This window comes from Mustelus asterias, chromosome 13 (genome assembly GCF_964213995.1).
Source record: "Mustelus asterias chromosome 13, sMusAst1.hap1.1, whole genome shotgun sequence".
NCBI lineage: Eukaryota > Metazoa > Chordata > Chondrichthyes > Carcharhiniformes > Triakidae > Mustelus > Mustelus asterias.
The window spans coordinates 105,499,421-105,521,126 of NC_135813.1; the positions used below are offsets into that span (position 1 = coordinate 105,499,421).

The 21,706-nt window shown below is 39.8% G+C and overlaps 2 protein-coding genes across 5 annotated transcripts in view; one reads left to right on the forward strand and one right to left on the reverse strand.

Moving 5' to 3' along the window:
- The first annotated feature begins 192 nt into the window (after positions 1 to 192).
- On the forward strand, positions 193 to 20,782 carry rnf215 (ring finger protein 215). 2 transcript variants are annotated; one of them, XM_078227428.1, is made up of 10 exons: positions 193 to 1,759; positions 4,080 to 4,214; positions 6,253 to 6,324; positions 6,652 to 6,737; positions 7,834 to 7,888; positions 11,432 to 11,536; positions 12,656 to 12,775; positions 13,015 to 13,152; positions 13,833 to 13,935; positions 15,282 to 20,782. In XM_078227428.1, exons 1-10 carry the CDS (start codon positions 1,442 to 1,444, stop codon positions 15,302 to 15,304), a joined length of 1,155 nt encoding a protein of 384 aa, XP_078083554.1. In that variant the 5' UTR covers positions 193 to 1,441; the 3' UTR covers positions 15,305 to 20,782. The 2 variants fall into 2 exon arrangements, with proteins under 2 accessions (XP_078083554.1, XP_078083555.1); XM_078227429.1 differs by lacking the exon at positions 11,432 to 11,536.
- The window catches only part of LOC144502974 (coiled-coil domain-containing protein 157-like), a 40,604-nt gene continuing 33,841 nt past the window's right edge, over positions 14,944 to 21,706 (reverse strand). For all 3 annotated transcript variants that reach the window (XM_078227423.1, XM_078227422.1, XM_078227424.1), the window contains one exon: positions 14,944 to 15,118. In XM_078227423.1, coding sequence (XP_078083549.1) covers positions 14,967 to 15,118 — 152 coding nt within the window. In that variant the 3' untranslated portion in view covers positions 14,944 to 14,966. The remainder of the gene's footprint in view (positions 15,119 to 21,706) is intronic.

Genomic DNA, 21,706 nt, shown 5'->3' on the forward strand with positions numbered 1-21,706 from the left:
AAACAAATGTAAAACATGCAGTGACAGGGGGACAGAAATTTGCAAAAATCAGATTGCCGGCAAAGTTGCATCTGATCTGTTACTATCACACAATAAGTAAATACAAACCATCAGGTGAAAGGAAGAAGACACGAAGCAAAGAACTTTTATGTTTTATTGGAAGAATCATTGAAACGTGAACTTGTAAACTGATCAAAAATGAAGTCAAATTTATTAGATCATTTTTACCTTAAAATCGCTTGTGAAAATAAACAACTTGTAACATTTTTAAAACACCGAGAGGAAACTGATAAAATTTCTATTTTCAAATTATTTACATAAAGTATTGTCAAGAGTTCTGTCTAATGGGAGTAAATGGGAAGAGATTTCACAGACTGGAATCTTTGCTTTCATTGGAATATGCTTGCACCACTTGTGCATTTATCTGGAATCAACTGTATTGAAAAAGCCAACAATGTCGATGATCAATACAAAGTTGTGCAGACTGGTTTAACGAACATTCTGGCAATTTGATCACCTTTGTCTTTAACAATTACACCAGGCAAGTTCTTAATTGTTTACATGGACCAGCAGAACTGAGAGAGCTAGAACTAACTCACAACCAAAATGCGTTTAACTATTCGGTGTTTTACTAGAACAGTCGATAAAATTTGCCGAGCTAAAGTAAACAATAGAAATTTGTGACAACAAAAAGGTGCTTTCAGGTGCCAGGTCCCTCCGAGTTCGACCGAGGGTTGCAAAATCATTCTCTTGCTCTGAGAGAAAAGTGTCGTGCTTTCAATTATCTCGGAATATCTCATCTAACTCATTATTCTTCTCTTTCGGTTTTAAAAATCGCAGTGTTCAACTGGTTTTTTTCCCACAGATTCTGTCGGCATTCTTTCTTCCTCAATATGTGTGTGTGTTTTATATAAATTAGAAAGACCCAGATATATATAGAGAAAAGTACTCAGGCATATTCCGGATTCTCCTGCAAAATTTGATGTATTATTGTCACATGTATTGGTATACAGTGAAAAGTATTGTTTCTTGTGCGCTATACAGACAAAGCATGCCGTTCATAGAGAAGGAAAGGAGTGCAGAATGTAGTGTTACAGTCATAGCTAGGGTGCAGAGAAAGATCAACTTAAGCTTGCAAAGTTGGTAAACGGAATCTTGATGGCTGAGCAGTAAAATCAAATGGGTCAAAACCGTAATCATTGGGACACGGTGCTAAGATTATATTATTAAAAAAAAGTATAGTTGTTTAAAACGGGGCAGTGCTGCAGCGAAGCCGCTTCCTCTAGTCAGCCCGCACCAGGCAGGCGACTGCACTGCTCCCGGCCACTGGGCCTGAGCACGTTGTCCCGGTAACGGGCCAGTGACCCGGAAGGCGTTGTGCAGGTGGTGACCCGGAAGGAGCAGTGCTGTGATTGACAGGTGATCCCGCCCCTCCCGGCTGATGGGTGACAGGAAGATGGCGGCCGCGGCAGGGACGATGGCGGCAGCTGGCTGGTGGAAGCGCCTCGGCTTCTACTCGCTCCTGGCCGGCTACTTCTTCCGCTGGTGCGCGGTGGCAGCCGAGAAGGTGGCCCTGGTGGATGTCTTCCTGACGGACTCTCGGCGGGGCTGGTCGGCGGAGTTCGGCTTCAGGTCGGGCAGCAGCTACCGCCTGCAGGGCACCGTGTTGGCGCTTGGCAGCGGCTCTGAGAGCCCCGGGCAGGGGCTGCTCGCCTTTGCCAAACGGAACCAGGACAGCTTAGAGGGAAGCTTAATATTAGTAAGTGCTGCACTGCGCCCATTTGCGGACGCCAGTTACATAAAGCCTTTTAGTCCATGCTATAATCTCTGCACAGTCTGCAGCAGCCCCTCCCCTTGCAGGCAGTTCCAGCAATGTTCAGGCTTCGGCTCTAAATGCAAAATGACCAGGGGGACAGTTTTCACAACCAGTCACCTGACAGAATTAACATGTTTATACGTTGAGGGTCCACTTGTTAAAACATACCGTTGCCGAATGAGTTGTTTACATCGAATGACAGTTGTTGACATGTTTCTTTGAAGTGAATAATCGTGTTTTCTAGTCCCAAAGCGTTACACCACAGCTGTTGAAACAGTATTTGTTGTATTTGGCTTTGAACAAACAGTGATTTATGGTCAATCAGTCATAGAGTATGTAGGGGAGGAAAGGAGAGGGTGCAGAATGTAGTGTTGCAGTTACAGATAGGGTGTAGAGTAAGATCAGCTAATATATGGTAGGTCACAGAATTCCTACAATGCAGAATGAAGCCATTCAGCCCATTGAGCCTGCATTGACAACAGGCCCTATCCCCATTACCCCACGTATTTACCCTGCTAATCCCCCTCACACTAAGGACCAATTTATCATGGCCAATCCACCGAACCTGCAAATCTTTGGTCCATTCAAAAGTCTGATGGCAACAGGGAAGAAGTAAATTGATGCAATATCTGGACATCTGAATGTAAATTGTCCCATTGGGAAGATGCAGCATGGGTTCATGTAGGGCAGGTCATGTTTGACTAAAAACAGAAAGGTTATGTTGCAGCTGTATAAGGTGCTGGTGAGGCCTCACCTAGAGTACTGTTACAGTTTTGATCTCCTTACTTGAAAAAGGATATACTGGCACTGGAGAGGGTGCAGAGGAGATTCACTAGGTTGATTCTGGAGTTGAGAGGGTTGGCTTATGAGGAGAGACTGAGTAGACTGGGGCTATACTCATTGGAATTCAGAAGAATGAGGGGAGATCTTATAGAAACATATAGATTATGAAGGGAATAGATGAGATAGAAGCAGGGAGGTTGTTTCCACTGGCAGGTGAAACTAGAACTAGGGGGCATAGCCTCAAAATAAGGGGAAGCAGATTTAGGAATGAGTTGAGGAGGAACTTCTTCACACAAAGGGTTGTGAATCTGTGGAATTCCTGCCCAGTGAAGCAGTTGAGGCTACCTCATTGAATGTTTTTAAGGCAAGGATAAATTTTTGAACAATAAAGGAATCGGGGGTTACGGTGAGCGGGGCAGGTAAGTGGAGCGAGTCCACGAAAAGATCAGCCATGATCTTATTGAATGGCGGAGCAGGCTCAAGGGGTCTGATGGTCTTCTCCTCTCCTGGTTCTTATGTTCTTAATATTATTCGATCCAAGTGATTAAAGATGTGCTTCAAGAAACCAGCGAGTGGTCCTTTTGAATGGACTTTCATCCAAATTAGAACAATTTTATCTTTAAAGCCTAGTTACAGAATCTTATCTTGATATTATGGCCATGGGACCTTTAAAGAGAAATTCAGAAGTCCAATTAATAGCTGAAAGGATCACAAAAGATTTCATGTTTTAAGACTGTTAGTGTAGCAAAAGAGTAAAAGCATTGTTGCCTAAACACTCTGTAGACAACTTGTACTTTAAACCACAAAACAGAACATTCTAATTTTCCTTTAGCACGACTGAAAACACACCATTACACTGTCCTATAGAAACTGTTACTGTTAAAACATCCAACTGAACGAACTGTCACAAGATTGGACAATTTCAACAAAAACACTGTTTTATATTTTAAAAAATAAAAGCGAGCATAGTTTGTTTATAGCCAGGTATGCTATAAATCCAGTTTTACTTTTACTTGCTTCTCCAAGAGTTCCCTTATTTTCAAAGTCTTGAGGGATGATTCATTTTCCTGGCACCAACCCAAAAGTATGCTACAGCCATTTGGAATTCACTTTAATCTCTCCTCTGTTACAGCTATTCATGGGGATCCTCCCATTAGCTTTTGGGTTGCTGATCCTCCAACTTCTCTTCAAATCCTCAACTGTGAACCTGTCAGCTCAAACTTTGCGGCATACTTGCTTAGAGATTTAAACTTTAGGAACACCTCTGGTTGCTAATTGCAGCTGACTCCTAGCTCCTAACAGATGGTTTCTCTCAGCCTCTTCTAAGTTGATGGACTTTCTGCCTTTTATTGAGGACAGCTGTAAAATATTTCCTTAGGTTCAAGCTAAGTAAATCTTCCAGCTTCTTTCTTCCCCTATGTTTTGAGAAGAACTGTTAAAATTAGGTGACACAAATTAATTGTTACTGGTTACTTTTAAGCTTAAAGATGAACAGTTGGACATCCGGCCAAACACTGGAGAGAAATGGATTGGCGTTGTGCCTGTTGAAGAAGACCAGGTTGAAGGGAAAGGGAGCAGTAAGCAGGAATCATTTGCTGCAACTGTTGTTAGTAAGGCAAGTAATATTATATGCCTTTACTTTTTAAAAAAACTTAATATCTAATTCACAGCTTACCAAGCTAGAGGATGGAATCTTACTAAAAAATGGCAAAGGGTCTGACTGAAAACTGGTGTATTTCTCTCCAAAGCAACAAGTACGTTTTATCTCTTGATCTTCTGACACTTTGTCAAAAAAACAGCTGGACATGTTTCATGCTGTCATGCTGAGGGACAGGGCCTAAACACTGGTAAAGCAGGCTGCACTGAGATCGGGCCGCCATTTATAAAGGGCATCCAGATCAGAGCAAAAAATAAACCCCCCCCCACTCCACCGCAGATGTCTCAGGGGCTCCACCACTCCCTTAATCAAAGCCAGCATCCCCACCCCTCCCCCAAACATCACTGACATTGGACCCTGCCCCCCCTCTCTCTGCCAGAATCAATGCTGGCGCCGCACACCCCCTTCCCCTGAAAACATCGCTGGTACAGGACTCCCCCCAGACAGCAATCGCCGGTACCCCCACTGCTCCTAAGTCCACTCCCCATCCCACCACCACAAATAAATTAGTCCAACCTCCGCCTCCCACACCCCTAATTTGAGGCTCCCACTAAGGTCCACCCCAGGCACTACCCCACCACAGGTTGGCATGGTGCCAACCTGTGCCAGGAAGCAGTGCCCGGGCACTGCCTGGCCATGGTTCCTCTTCCCCCGGGGGCCATATTTGCCTTCCTGCCCCCGGGGAGGATCCCCACCACAGGTTCACGTCTGGGTGAACCATTGGCAAGGTTTGAAAATACAGCGAGAGGTCAGTATATTTTGAGGTGGTCGTTAATTTATATTAAAATCAGGTTCACGCCCGTCACCGGCAAGGGCGACGGAAATCAGAAATCGTGATCTCACCGGCAAGATTCACAATTTCTGGGTTTCACCAGATCTTGAGCCCCCGCTGTCATTCCTACAGACGGAGAACGCGGACTCGAGATCGTCCATAGAGTGTCTTATTTGTATAGTAGAATGTAGTTTGTTTTAGTAGGAATTAATCCTTTGTCCCTTTTCATACTTATGTGATGACCTCTCTGGCCTGAACTCAAGTAGATGCTATACTGTCATCTTCCCTATCAAGATCTTCAGTCTTTTTCTGTGTTCTGCTTATAACAGCTTATTTTGAAGACATTAACAGCATCAGTGCTACAGGCTATGTATTTAGGTTCAATATAAATACATAGCCTGAGCCGCCATATTTATCATAAAGTTGTTTTAAAAATATACATGTTTTTCTGTGAAATTCATTGTGACTCTTTCAAAGAATGTTTTCAACTGAAGTTATTCAGCTTAAATTCTGACATCTGGATAGATGCTGCTGCAGGAATACTACGATTGGGTAGGGTTGCCAATTCGGGTGGTACATATTCCTGGAAGATTCATCGAATCAGCTGTAACCACCAATGCCCCGACTGGTCAAACAGATTGCTCACCATCCCTATCCCCAACTCTCAATATCTTTAGAGTTAAGAGAAAAAAGTTCTGAAAGAAAGTTTTTTAAAAAAGAGACAATTGTTTGTTACTACCCATATAATTTTTCTCCTGGGTTGTTTGCAGTAGTGTCCAAGAGGTTAACCCTTAATTCCTGGAGATTCCAGGACAGTCTTGGAGATTTGGTGATTTTAACTGGGACCCGACCCAGTTCCACAGATAGCAATTCTATGTTGGATTTGTCACTGAAGCCTGATGAGAGGTGACAGTGCTGAATTTAATGTACTGTATATTACTTTTAAGCTTACTTTTACTGTTCAGAAATAATAAAGTTAGAGGATCAATTTATATTTTGTAAGTAAATATCTTTTATACAATCCACGACTGACACAGATCACAATAGAAGATTATGGCACGTGATGGCTCGTAATTTAATAACAGACTTCATCTAGATAATTTTCTGATTTAAAGCAAAATATAGGTTGCTGAGTGTTCTATTAGTTTATAAATGAACATTTAGAAATGCTTAATGCCAAAATCGCTGTCCGACCTCACAGTAAAATGGCTTCTATGGTTGCAGATGAAAAGAGCACTTGTTCTGGGAGCATCGGCACTATTGATTCTGGTTTTAAATCAAAACGCCTTCACTGAGGTAACTCAATGTTTTTGCTCTCATATAATATATGATATATTGCACAGTCAGAGAGTCTATTCAGAATGATTTAAATATTTGTGTCGTCCTATAAAATTTACAGTTATTTAGGTTTTAGTTTGTTTTGGCTCTTTTATCGTTGAGGATATCAGTGGTTGCAGTATTTTTCAAACCAGATGATAATTGTGAAATGTGAATTGTTTTGCCCCAGTCTCTCTTTCTTTTGTTCTGATAAATATTACTTTTAATTGTCTTTTTCTAAACATCGCATAATTCATCACTGAATCTTTATTATAGTGAAATAATTATTATTGTATTTTTTCCAAGATGGACATCTCCCAAGTGCTTTCTAAACCTGTGGTCGTAATGCAAAGTTCTGAAAACGTGACCAAGCTACTGGGAGCCCTATTAAGGTACGGCAAAAGCATGATTGTGTTCATTTTTATTTAGTGTCTCATTTTGATTCAGTCACCACCGATTGGAGTCAGTTCAAGGTACTGTGTAATATTTTGCTATGAAATATGTCTGAATAAATCTATTTTAATTCAAATGAAACCATAAACACAATGCAGAACTTTTATAATTTAGTTGTTCAACAATTGCAAATAGTGCATGGCTGTGTGTTCTACAGTCCATCATGTGAAATTTTGTAAGATTATTTTGGAATTGGATGTCATTATTTTCCACATTCCCTCTTATGTAGTGGACTCCCTGTGCATTTACTACCTCAGGCTTTAAGGGCCTCAACGAGTGTCCGAGCCGTACAAAGTCCATATGTGAAGTGAGCAAGATTGGTCGAGGTAATGTTTCCCTTTCCCTTTCCCTGAGTATGTGCCTGCCTGCTGCTCTGCACCTTCCTAGAACTTGCCTTGTGGAGTCTGAAAAGCAGGAATCCTATTAGGTAGCAAGGCACACTGCAGCACCACAAAACCTTGGAACTTTGTCTCTATTTTCAAGTCTCTAATATAGTAATATTCTGAAAGATAAATAATAGTGGCAAAACCGCTGTACAATAGAAAATGTTTGCTGGTCTTGTCCTCCCTACACATCATGTAAAATGATTCATTAGTGTATTTTTGACATGTTGTCTCAAAATCCAGCATTCAAACTTAAAGCTACATAAATCATAACATACAATCCATGGAAGAATAGAAAGAACTTGCATTTATGTAGCACTTTATCACATCCCTCAAGAAGATTCCAAAGTGCTTCATGCTGAATTTCTTTGAAGTGCAGTCACATTTAACCTCACCCACATCAATGCCCTAGGTAAATACTACTACTCTTAAGGCTGGAAATACATTATTCTCTGTATTGCCATACTCTCCATTAAAGATCTGCAATGGCAATGAACTAGGCCTATTAGTAATATTCATGGTGCAGCTGTTCTTTAATGATGCCACAGTTATCTTAAAAGAGGAGTCTTGTTTTACCTTTATTTAGATTGACAAGTGTACATATCGTAAGCATGCTAAAGATAACTTTCACTGAAATCCTTTTCAATTGCAGTGGTCTTCGCGCATCTGCCAAAATAACCTTTAAAAGTATAATTCAGGATAATCTGGTACGTCAAATTTTATTTTATTTTTAATGTTGAGAGCCTGCACTGTGATTGCTGAGTTATCATAAAACACATCCATGGCTTTGAAACCAGCTAATTGGCCAGTTAGATTATTTGTTAAGTTAGATCCCAGTTTTGTAGCTTGCAACTATCCAAAATTCATGTTGCGGCTTTACAGTTAGTATATTTAATATAGACAAAGGTAGATAGTGTCTTTAATAAGGACAAAGAAAAGATGTCCGTTTTGGGAGGCAGTACCAGGACTATTAAGTTGATGACACTTGTGTGAAGATATAAAACCTTTTTCTTGGTTTCTGCTCTTCTGAAGGAGTTGATTATTTGATATTCAACAGTTTCCCAAGTGCTGCTAGTTTATGTGTGATATTTGGCGGTGAGCGTAGGTAGTCGATTCAGCCCCAGAGACATCAGAGGTTTACCCTGTTTTTCCCAATAATGCACCCGTGCAAATTTTTAGGAGCGGTTATTATACAATGATGAGTAACAACTTTGGGCAGTTGTCTCTTCTCTAACCCAGGGGTACTAAAGTAAATTGTCGAGCCCTACCACACTGCTCTGGCTGAGACCAGCTAACTCAGCACAAAGCAGAGACTGAACTTTGTTAACCTATACGGTTAGCTACTCTGACTGAACTAATTGGACCTCAAGCAAGTTGCAGTATGGAGAATTTTCGGGTAAATCAAAATCAATTGTAATTTTATCATACAGAAGTCTTTTGGCATTCTAATACTTTCAAAAAAATGCTTTGATTTGATTTATTATTGTCACATGTATTCACAGTGAAACGTGTACAGACAAAACATACTGTTCATTGAGAAGGAAACGAGAGAGTGCAAAATGTAGTGTTACAGTCATAGCTAGGGTGTAGAGAAAGATCAACTTAATGCAAGGCAGGTCCATTCAAAAGTCTGACAGCAGCAGGGAAGAAGCTGTTCTTGAGTCGGTTGGTGCGTGACCTCAGACTTTTGTATTTTTCTCCCGAAGGAAGAAGGTGGAAGAGAGAATGTCCGGGGTGCGTGGGGTCCTTAATTATGCTGGCTGCTTTGCCGAGGCAGCGGGAAGTGTAGACAGAGTCAATGGATGGGAGGCTGGTTTGCGTGATGGATTGGGCTACATTCACAACCTTTTGTAGTTCCTTATGGTCTTGGGCAGAGCAGGAGCCATACCAAGCTGTGATACAACCAGAAAGAATGCTTTCTATGGTGCATCTGTAAACGTTGGTGAGAATCGTAGCGGACGTGCCAAATTTCCTTAGTCTTCTGAGAAAGTAGAGGCATTGGTGGACTTTAACTATAGTGTCAGCATCGGGGGACCAAGACAGGTTGTTGGTGATCTGGACCTAAAACATGAAGCTCTCGACCCTTTCTACTTCGTCCCCATTGATGTAGATAGGGGCATGCTTTCCTTTATGCTTCCTGAAGTCGATGACAATCTCCTTCGTTTTGTTGACATTGAGGGAGAGATGATTGTTGCCGCACCAGTTCACCAGATTCTCTATCTCATTCCTGTACTCTGTCTCATCATTGTTTGAGATCTGACCCACTAAGGTGGTGTCGTCAGCAAACTTGAAAATCGAATTGGAGGGGAATTTGGTCGCAGTCATAGGTGTATAAGTAGTAGGGGGCTGAGAACACAGCCTTGTGGGGCACCAGGTTGAGGATGATCGTGGAGGAGGTGTTGTTGCCTATCCTCACTGATTGTGGTCTGAGAGTTAGGAAGTTCAGGATCCAGTCGCAGAAGGAGGTGCCGAGGCCCAGGCCACGGAGTTTGGAGATGAGTTTCATGGGAATGATAATATTGAAGGCTGATGTTGGTTAAATGTTGGTTTAATGCTCCATTTAAAATTATACATCGGGCTAACTTATTAACCAACCTGAACTTTTATAAGCCATCAAATTGCATTAATTCAGTGCAGTGATAATGGATCATTAATCCCCTAATGTGAACTTTATTCAGCTTCAGTGTTTGAGGTGACTTGGTCAACTGAGCAGAAAGAAGGTGCTTCCCCATTGAAAGGTAGGAAAAATTGGAGGGTGCATCATTGTAGACTTCTTTCATAGAGTCATAGAGGTTTATAGCATGGAAACAGGCCCTTTGGCCCAACTTGTCCATGCCGCCCTTTTTTTTTAAAACCCCTAAGCTAATCCCAATTGCCCACATTTGGCCCATATCCCTTTATACCCATCTTACCCATGTAACTATCTAAATGCTTTTTAAGAGACAAAATTGTACCTGCCTCTACTATTACTTCTGGCAGCTTGTTCCAGACACTCACCACCCTTTGTGTGAAACAATTGCCCCTCTGGACACTTTTGTATCTCTCCCCTCTCACCTTAAATCTATGCCCTCTAGTTTTAGACTCTCCTACCTTTGGGGAAAGATATTGACTATTTAGCTGATCTGTGCCCCTCATTATTTTATAGACCTCTATAAGATCACCCCTCAGCCTCCTACGCTCCAGAGAAAAAAGTCCCAGTCTATCCAGCCTCTCCTTATAACTCAATCCATCAAGTCCCGGAAGCATCCTAGTAAATCTTTTCTGCACTCTTTCTAGTTTAATAATATCCTTTCTATAATGGGGTGACAGAATTGCACACAGTATTCCAAGTGTGGCCTTACCAATGTTTTGTACAACTTCAACAAGACGTCCCAACTCCTGTATTCAATGTTCTGACCGATGAAACCAAGCATGCCGAATGCCTTCTTCACCACTCTGTCCACCTGTGACTCCACTTTCAAGGAGCTATGAACATGTACCCCTAGATCTCTTTGTTCTGTAACTCTCCCCAACGCCCTACCATTAACTGAATAAGTCCTGCCCTGGTTCAATCTACCAAAATGCATCACCTCGCATTTGTCTAAATTAAACTCCATCTGCCATTCGTCAGCCCACTGGCCCAATTGATCAAGATCCCATTGCAATTGGAGATAACTTCCTTCACTGTCCACTATGCCACCAATCTTAGTGTCGTCTGCAAACTTACTAACCATGCCTCCTATATTCTCATCCAAATCATTAATATAAATGACAAATAACAGTGGACCGAGCACTGATCCGTGAGGCACACTGCTGGTCACAGGCCTCCAGTTTGAAAAACAACTCTCAACCACCCTCTGGTTCACTCTGTGATGTGATCTTAAGCAACCTTGGCAGAAGGATGTGATCAAGTACTTCACCCATTTTTTTTGGATTGGGGAATATCACATTGTGCAGTTAGAACTGAAGAGGAGCAGAAGAGGGATAAAAATCAATGTGCAGAGTCATGCACTGGGAGTATTTAGCAGGAATTTGTGGGAGCTGTGAATTGGGGGATTACATCCTTATTGTCATTTTGTATTCCTTCTGCTTTGGAACTACCAAAAGCAAAAGAAAAGTACTCCAATTGTTAGTGAAAAGTGGAGGTTCAACAATAAACTGTAATAGTGTGCACCAGATTACTCAGTAAGCACTGCTTGAATCCTTAAAAAAACAGTATTGTTATGAAGGAAACTTGGAGTGAAAAATCCATTCTTTTTTTTAAACATCAGGGAGTAACTTTAACATTGTGGTCAACCTGTGGGCGTTCACGAGGTGGTCTATATGGGGAATGGCAAGGAGTGATTTGTACAGGAGAGAACAGCTCACAGGTTCAGGTATGTAATGTAAATACTCTTTTATTTTTGCTCAGAGATTGGTAATTTTCTGTTGCAACCCATCCCCTTTTAGTAAGAGGAAGGGAGAGTCAGAGGGTATGTTAGCCTATCTTGCTATCAAACAACTGGTATTTGGCCCTGATTTAGCATTGGCAAAAGTCAGAAGTAAGTTGCCATAGATGTTTGTGTGGAAATTGATCTCTGAAGCCTCAAAATCTCTCCCAAAATGTGTGCCAACTATAAAAATGAACTTTCGCTATGGGTCTAGGTTCTTTGACATTTGCCACATGGGGTCTGCTCTGCGTGGACATGTCTTAAACTCCTGCGCATCTTTGCGACATAGCCTGTATCACCTGCTTGATAAGTTAAACATTTATTTGTGAGGTGGAAAATTGGGGCTTTCTATTAATAGCATGTCGTGGCTGAAAGGTAGACGGGTGGCAGAAAATGGGATCATTTTATATGAAGAGTCAACTTGTATGGCGCAAGCTATGTAGTTATACACTGCCTTGGTTAATTAAGTGTGTTTAGTAAGAAAGCCTAAAGGTTTTATAACAAATAACATATAAGTTTGAATGAGGAATAAATACAACCAGAAGAACCCTTTTGTGTGAAAGAATGAAGAAAACTAAAGCTTCACAAGAGCCTCATAAATTATATAAATGACCTTAGATTTTAAGCAGACAAATATGTATGAAACTAATCTACTAAATTGCCTTGTCTTGAGAAATTGGATATATATATGTTGTACTGTTCATGATCTCAGAACATTCCAAAGCTCTTGACAGCCAATGAAGTACTTTTTGAAGTGCACTCACTATTGTCACATAGGAAATGCAGCACACAATTTGCTCATAGCAAGCTTAACCAGACAGTAATGTGGTCATGACCAGATAATCTGTCATTTTTATGAGGTTCATTTGAGGGATAAATATTAGTCAAGCAGTGCCATGGGAAATTTTATGTCTGTCTTTGAAAGCAGATAGGGCCTTGGTTTAACATCTCATCTGAAAGGCAGCATATCCAACAGTGCAGCACTCCCTCAGTACTGCACTGGAATGTTAGCCTAGATTTTGAACTCATGCTCTGAGTGGGAATGAATTCCATTTTATTTTACAGAAATATCTGCAGCAGCTGTGGAACACTATCCTGTTAGTGGGTTTAATCTTGTGTACTGGAGTCATTGTGCAGGCTCAGTGGCAATACAGACATTATGAACCAAGCACTGAAGATATGGAGGTTTGTGTTTCATTCCTGTCCAAACAGGATGATTATACTGACAATATAGTGGCTAAGAAAATACATTTGCTAACAGAAATAATCTGTGATATGTCATTTTCGCCACATTTTTTTGGTTTGCATGTCCTTGCTATGTCATAACTTGATAAAAATTGAGATCTACTTTATAAATTAATTAAATGACTAAACACTATTTTAAGTATTAATATTGATTCCTTCATTCTATTATTTACTTGCAGATGCCCTTGAAGCAACAAATGTTAAAGCAATTATCAGCACTGAAAACTAGAAAATATTATCCAAATAAGAGACGGAAAATACAGTCCCAAGAACTTGAGAGCTGTGCAGTGTGCTTGGAAGAATTCCATAAAAATCAGGTGTATTTCAGTTTGTGATTTGAATAGCAAGGCAAGGAAGCAGGCGATAAAAGTAACGGATATGTATTTGAATCCTCTTTCAATGTCTTACACAGTCTCTTACTGCAAAATATATTATTTTTTTTGAATCACAGTGACTTTAAGTACAAATTAATAAAAGCATCAGCTGTGTCTTGGTGGTAGCAATCTCATCTAAGCGTCAGAAGTTTGTGGGTTTGAGCCCCACTCCAAAGATTTAAGCACAAAGTGGGCTGATACTCGTGTGTGGTTCTGAGGGTGTACTGTATTGTCAGAGATGCTTTCTTTTGGATGAAATATTAAACAATCACAAAGTCCCATTTTTTTTTTGTTCAAAAATAAAAGATCCCATGACATTCTTTGAAGCATTATTCATTTGTATTTCAGATATGGTTTTTCCTTTATATTTCCTTTTCTGTGTAATTCAGCTGCCCACTGCCTTAAGATGAACTATTCAAGGAGCCAATGTCACCTATTAATAATAAGTCATTAAACCATGCTACATTTATTTGATCATTTAATTGCGTGCTTTAACAAGAGAACAAGTCACTTGATTCAAATTGCTCTTAAGATGAAAACTTTATACTGAGATCATTGTATGAAATTATTTTGATGAAGGGAGAAAGTATTTTCAAGATATTTACTGTGACTTTTATTTGTAGTGTTTACGAGTGCTGCCTTGCCTACATGAGTTTCACAGGGACTGTGTTGATCCTTGGCTGCTACTTCAACAGACATGCCCCCTATGTAAACGACATGTACTAGGTAAGAGTTGCTGAGTCATTGCTGTGTAGAAGGAATCCATCTGACCAATCCAGTCCCTGTTGGCTCTCTAGAGCTATTCGATCAGCCCCATTTCCTCACTCAATCCCTGCATCATTACATGCAGAAAAATGTATCAGTTAGTAAACTGATTTTAACAGTGATCTTCTAGATAGAAATGTGTATAATTGGAGCATTGAAACTGATTGCAGGAACAATGCTGCTATAATATAGCGGCATGGTGGCACTAGTTAGCACTGCTGCCTCACAGTTTCAGGGACCCAGGTTCAATTCTGGCTTTGGATGACTGTGGAATTTACACATTTTCCCCGGGTCTGCATGGGTTTTCTCCCAGGTGCTCCATTTCCTCCCACAGGCCAAAGATTAACAGGTTGGATGGATTGACTATGCTGAATTGCCCCTTAATGCCCCAAGAGGTCTAGGTTAAAGGGATTAGTCATGGTAAATATGTAGAGTTACAGGTATAGGGCAGGGGAGAGGACCTAAGACCATAAGACATAGGAGCAGAATTAGGCCACTCAGCCCATCGAGTCTGCTCCACCATTCAATCATGGCTGATATTTTTCTCATCCACATTCTCCTGCCTTTTCCTCATAACCCTCGATTCCCTTATTAATCAAAAACCTATCTATCTCTGTCTTAAAGACACTCAATGACGAGGCTTCCACAGCCTTCTATGGCAAAGAGTTCCAAGGATTCCCCACTCTCTGGCTGCAGAAATTCCTCCTCATCTCTATTTTAAAGGATCGTCCCTTTAGCCTGAGGTTGTGCCCTCTGGTTCTAGTTTTTCCTATTAGTGGAAACATCCTCTCCATGTCCACTCTATCCAGGCCTCTCAGTATTCTGTAAGTTTCAATAAGATCCCCCTTCATCCTTCTAAACTCCAACGAGTACAGACCCAGAGTCCTCAACTAGGTAAGATAACCTGCCTGAGAGTTGGTGTAGAATTGATGGGCCAAATGGCCTCTTCTGCATTGTAGGGATTTTGTGATTCTATGATGTGAATCTATGTTTTAATACAATTTTAAAAGACAATTTCTGAAAAGACCATAATATTCTTGGGATAATATTTTATTTGGGACTGCATAGCCCTGCTGGTGTGCAAGTTGAGTGAGGACAGCATCAGGTTTGTTTTGAAGATTTTCATGTTCACATAATCTGACATCTGTAGGACACATGAAGAATAGCTGGAAGTTACATAGATTCAGCTAAGGGGCCGTACTAAACCATGCATCACTTATTCAGGAAAGAGCAGCGGATAGATTTGTGCATACAAGGATAACCAAACCAAATTAACCTGTATTTTGTCTAATTTTTTAAAAAAATAGGTGATCCATTGGAGAACAGCTGAATTTATTCTCAAGAAAACAAACAGGAGACCTCCATGGCTCAGTTTATGTACATCTTTAGACTTTATATATTGCACTTTATTCATTCCATTCTGCACAATCAGTCAAATTTGTGGTAATCAAGTGAACACTTGACTTTAACATTCATTGGAATGTTTGAGTTATTGACTTGCACAAACATGAGGTAACCTGCTTTTGATATACTCATGGATAAGGTGTTAGACTATTTGTTTTAGTGGTTAAACCATTTAAGGCTAAACCTATTCCGTAGTCTTCATTATGTTCATGCTGAAGTAAGTGCATTTCCCCCTTATTTATTGCATATATTTATTCTCAAAGTTTACATCTATTCCCTGTTGTGAAAGTGCGCTGCTGATAGTTATTCATGCTCTGACCTATAATTCGCAGAGGCTATTCATGGAGCACCTTTCAGTGCAAAGTTGTGTTCTTCACAGATAGGTGACAAGACAGGTCCACATTTGGAACATTTAAAACCTTTCAAAGCTTTTGGCAGCTTGTGGTGGTGCTGTGCTTTGGGAACCAGTTTCACGATTTAAACTGCTGGTGTATTAAAAACAGTCGAGTCTCAATGAAGCAATGTATTATCCCTGATGTATATTGCAAATCATATTCTTTTGAAAATAACCGCAAATTATTGAGATGTTTATGGATCTTGCCAAGTTTGAAAACTTTTCCACCTTATCAAATAAAAACCTTGTTAACTCTGATCTTCCTCATCCAAAGAAAAGTACAGCACAGGAACAGGCCCTTCGGCCCTCCAAGCCTGTGCTGATCATGATGTCCTAATTAAACTTAAAGAAACCCATCTGCCCTTATTCGATCTGCATCCCTCTACTTCCTTCCTATTCATGTACCCATCCAGATGCCTCTTAAATGTTGCTAATGCAAAGCACTTTACTGCTGTAAAGCGATCAGGTGTTTGTAATGTAGAAATACAATGATACGACAGTTTGCTAGATCATTGTTCTTGTAAATTAAATCTGTATTTTTAAAATGCAGGCAATCATCTCACTAGTTTTTTTGTCACAGCTAATGATGTGCAATTTGATTTTTTGGAGTAATCTGGATGTACCTAAATGTTTCCCCCAAAGGGTTAAAATGTAATAATTGAGTGCATGTACTTTAGAAGATATTAATGGTCCAATTCTCAATGTGCATTTTGCATTGTAAAATGTTCTTGCATTGTGTGAGGAGAGGCTTTTAACAAGGTGAAGATTGTACCAACAAAATGTTAACACTTTTTTTCTTGTTCCATGAAAAATACTTGAATATAGACATTCCAGTGCCTCTGAATACCAGCTCCCAGAGCGCTGTAGGTTGCTGTTTGTTTTCCATATCCTTTCATTTCCTTAGTTCATCCAATGCACAGCTTCCAACTATCCCAAGTTTTCAATATTTTAACAGTGAACATACAACAGACTATGCATTTTGGAGGAGCTTCAAACAGGTATTCTTGTACTTGAGACCAGGGGGAAATGTCTAGAATAATTCATATCCTTCATATTCTAACTTAGGAAGCGTGGTTTAAAAGTATCTGAAATGCTAATCGATATGATTAACAAGGATGTGGGCAGAAGATAGGAATACAGAATTAACGAGTGTAAATTGAGATTAGCGATTTTTCTCTCCACTAAAGAGCAGTGAAAGCCTAACAAAAGTGTTAATTATTCATGATTCAATTTAAAGATTTGGATAAATATCTTAAAAAAATACAGATTGATCTTTAAAAAAAGTTCGCAAAAATCTTTTGTAAGTAGAACTATTTACTTTAATCCTATTTCACTGGCCTTCCTTACAACCTTTTAATTTCTTCCTTTTCAAATACTGACCCACTTTTTAAATGAAGTCATAGTGTCTGCAATCAACAGTATTTGACTTTGTAACTTTCAGTATGAAAGTAAATTTAGTTCTTGTGATAATCCAGAGTTTAGCCCTATGTTCCAATTATACAAAATAATTCATCATTTACCCTTTCAAAACATTTCCTGATTTAAAATAAACTATTTGGATTTTCATTGAAAAATCTTGTTTTTCTACCTTTCTTCACATCTATATTTTATTTCTGTATTGTTCGAGTAATTTTCTCATCAATTATATTTTTAATAATAGATGCCAAAGCTGTATGCAATGCCCCCAGACATAACACAAAATCAAGTATTCATCCTTGCTTTTGCATCAATTGGCATTATATATAAAACCTAGTATTCTATTTGTCTTTTCTAGTTGCACTTCCAACTTTAAAGACCTATGTAACTGCACTCTGTTCCTCAAATTTAAAGATAGTAAAAGTTGGGATATTCCTTTCACAATTCTTATTTTCAAAATTTACATTTTCTACATAACTGCATCTGTCAACCCATCTGTATGTTCCTATCTGTCCACTCTCCTTGCCTGCCTATGACCTGCAACTTCTCATAGACTTTCATATTTGTCATGTCCCCCAAGTTTGGTTTCAAAAGAAAATGTCTATATTATTGCATGTGTCAATGTCTAAATTATTAATGTAAAGCAAAATAAGTCTCAGAACATCACTACCTGCTCAACATGCAGGGTTCATTTTTGCTGGAATCATGGATCAATTACTCATGGATAACAATGAGTGGAATTGGTTAGTACATTTATGTTTGTTGTATTTGGGGGTGGTGAGGAGTTATATTGGAAGCTCATTTTGTTTGGTTACTTTCTTAAGAGATAAAGTAATTTGGATAGAGAGCTCATGGTGGGATGAATTGAGCATGATGTGTGAGAATGAGTTCCAGGAGTTGATGACCTTTCCTTTCTGGTGCTAAGATCTAGCAGAAAGAAATTTCCTAAACATCAGCTAAATTTCAAATTCAAACTACTACTCCCATTCTCTGCCCAGGAGCTACACCTTTAGTCAAGTTGGAAAAATCCTAGCCCTTATTTTCAGATCTACCCCTCGAGATATCATCAGTGAATAAGGCTGACTGGATAATCAATAACAATACCCTAAAGTACTACAGACCTGCCTAGTTCAATATGCAGTATTTTCCAATATCATCAGACATGTTTTCATGGAGCTAACTCAACATCAAAGACAGACCACTTTCCACCACTTTCCCCAGGAGGTAAAGTAACTCGTCAGTAGACAACTAACACATGCATTATGCATTGGTGTAGTATTACATTTATTTATTTAGAATTTTTCAATATAAATGCTATAACTTGAATTTTTAATAGTTATTTTATTGTTTTTCTGTTTAACTACAATGTATAAAATGTAATTTATTTTGCAGTGTATTATGATTTTATTTAAATTTTGACAAGGGCTTTAAGTTAATCAAAAAATGGACACCATCTCCCATTTGGCTTGCATGCTGCAATTTGCTTCAATAGCGAGTTTACAAAATGTAACTTGTTCGTTACAAAAAGTGTCATTTTGTAACCTTAATTTCGAAATGATTTTTTAAAAAACATTTTGGAAAAGCACAAATACCATGTTTGATTTTGGGGAAGAGGATGTGTTGAAGAAATGTACAAGTTTTTTGTGGTTAACTGTTGCAAAACTTTTCTGAACAGAAGTTATTTTAATTGAATGAAAGTATTTCAGAAATATGCTTTACTGTAATATTTTCTTTGTAGCTCTTGTTCCAAAAGTCATAAATAAAAAGCCTGTGCCTGATTTGAAAAAGAAAGTGGCTGCTAATAGTCTTCATTGTACTGTAAACAGAGTTGTTTTGGTCTTGACATAATGTGTACAGCAGTTAACCCTGTAACCTCTTTAATAAAACATGTTAGTATCGGAAACACCGTTTTATTTCACTGCAACTAGTGAACAGGCAATCTTTGCCCTAAATTACCAACAACTTCTATTGAGCGCTATCAAAAGAAGCTGCATGAAGGTACCTTCTTTACATTTTTCTTTTTCCATCAGTAGATTTGTGTGTATCATTCAGATTGGCGTATAACTGGTTAATGTCCTCTAACTGGCGGGTACAAATTGTAAAGTAATTTCTACGACTTCTGTTTTTCCATTCTTATTTGCATTCTCTACACCCAAATCCTAGACCTTGAGCATCGCACCTGTACAGCATGGTTGGGGCTAGATTTTGTCATATGACTCAATTCTGTATTTTCCAACATCTCTTCACCCCCAAAAAACTTAAGTGCCAACTGGTGGGAAAACAGAAGTTTTTCTCACCTGTTTTTTGGGCGAGCTTCATAAAATGATTTTACGGCACTCTCTGGTCAAAGAGGCTGTCGGGATTTACGCTGGTAAGTGGGATGGGGTGGAATCCTGCCAGAGAGGCCAGCAGCAGAGTGCTGAGGGGGACAGTGCACATGCGTTGATTTCCCAGTATACTGGGAGATAGGTTGACAAGTACCTCCCCTAATCCCCGACCTCACCACCAGCCTCACCCCCGAATGCAGAGTTCCCCCTTCCCTTCCCTCCCCTCCCCTTCTGCTTCGCCCCACCTGGCCCTGCTGGGCAATGCCAGTGTGCCAGACTGGCACTGCACAAAGGGCACCTGCCCCTGACCCCCTGGGAGACCTCAATGGCCTCTTGTCCCACCAGCGAGACCATCATGCCTGGCCCCCGTTGCTGGGACCATATGATTGCATCCCAGGCTCGCTAAATAGATGGAAATCTGTATTTCCACATTGTAAGCAGCTTTGTGCTGTTCCCCAGCTGATTAAGTACAAACAAATGGCCTAGGAAGATTGCGACCGTTTTTGGCCTCCCACTGACATTTCTCGGCCCATTGCTCTACTCAAGCAGCGCAGTGGGCCAGGAAAATTGTGCCCATTATGTTTCATAGTGATATGATCTAGCTCTTCCTGCACAATATATAGCACAGTCATTGTTTGCCAACTAATGGAAGCCAAATGATTACACTTGCCACTTAACTGAAACTTCTGTATACTGTACAATTACCAGAGTCATTTACATATCTGTACTGTCTTGTCTTCTGCCGCTTAAGTGCCATTTTGGTAAAGTAGATTAGGTAGTTGTGTCTCTTTTCCTGTTCCAGGATGAACATAAATTATGAAAACATATACAGGAAACTTATGCTATATGTACTCGTCACTTTATCAGTGACTTGTCTGACACTTTATGCCTCTGCTTAAATAGTCATGGAAATGAATGGAAGTCTTGCCAAAGGAATGAGCTAATTTGGGATGTTTCCAGCCAAATGTTAATGCTGATAACAGCAGAAATAGTGAAGATCATCTCATCCAAGAAACCAGAGTCAAAGGAATTGTGTGTGTTTGGGGCAGAGGAGATTGGACACAAAAATGATGGGCAGGAAAAGACCAAGCCTTCTCCACAAAGTTTGAAAGGGGCAAGGCCATGAAGGTTGAGAATTATAATTCAAGATGTGAGTGGAATGGAAGCCAGTGCAGGTCAATAGTGAAGGGTGAACAGGAGAGAGTTGGTGCAGGTGTAATTTATTCAATTAGTAAAATAAAAGTTGGAATATAAAACTAGTCTCTGTGATGGTGACCATGATAACTAACATCAATTGTCCTTTCCTGGTGTGACCCACACACAACAATGTGGGTCACACCAGGAAATGGCCACTCAGTTCAAGGGCAATTAGGGATGGGCAACAAATGCTGGCCTTGTCAGTGACACACACACATCCATGAAAGAACAAAAAACAATAGGATATACTTACCAGAGTTTGGGATGAGCTGAAGATTTTGGAGAATGGGAGACCAACAGAAGAACATTGGAACTGATAAGGGAGTCTGAGTAGCAGATGTGGTGAGATAGGGATGAAGACCCTATGAAATTTCACGGGAATGAACAGGATACTGATATTACAAATTCTTGTGTTTACTGTTAGCCAATTGAGTATTGTCTTTTCTGTTTTACCTTGCAGACCAGATTCTATTGCTCATCTGTTGTTCAACAATTCAGCAGGCAATAGCTAGAGAACTGTACTGGTTAGCCAACGAAGAAAGATTTTCAAATTTCCTCCATCACCATTGTTTTTCCATCCTACTGTTCCCTTCTTAAGGCTAAAAAGTGGCTGCAAAGGTATGAACCATTTTGTAAGCCATAAGCAACAAGAAGGACACACAACTAGTCAGATTTTGTATTTCCCAGCACTGGTTTTGAATGTAAACATTTGTTCAAAAATATTTTCAACAGATGAATGTGGGTGGACAAAATGTTTAATTTTTTAAAAATTGGATGCATTCAAGGGGAGCTAAATGGGTACATGAGAGAAATGAATAAAGTGATGTGTTGATCGGGTTAGATGAAGTGGGTCAGCAAGAGAGGAGGCTTGTGTGGAGCATAAATACCAACATGAATCTATTGGGTCAAATCACCTGCTGTAAACGCTTTGTACTTTGTTTCCAATGTTTCCTTTGATAGATTTTGTATATTCCCTTCCTAAGAACAGAACTTT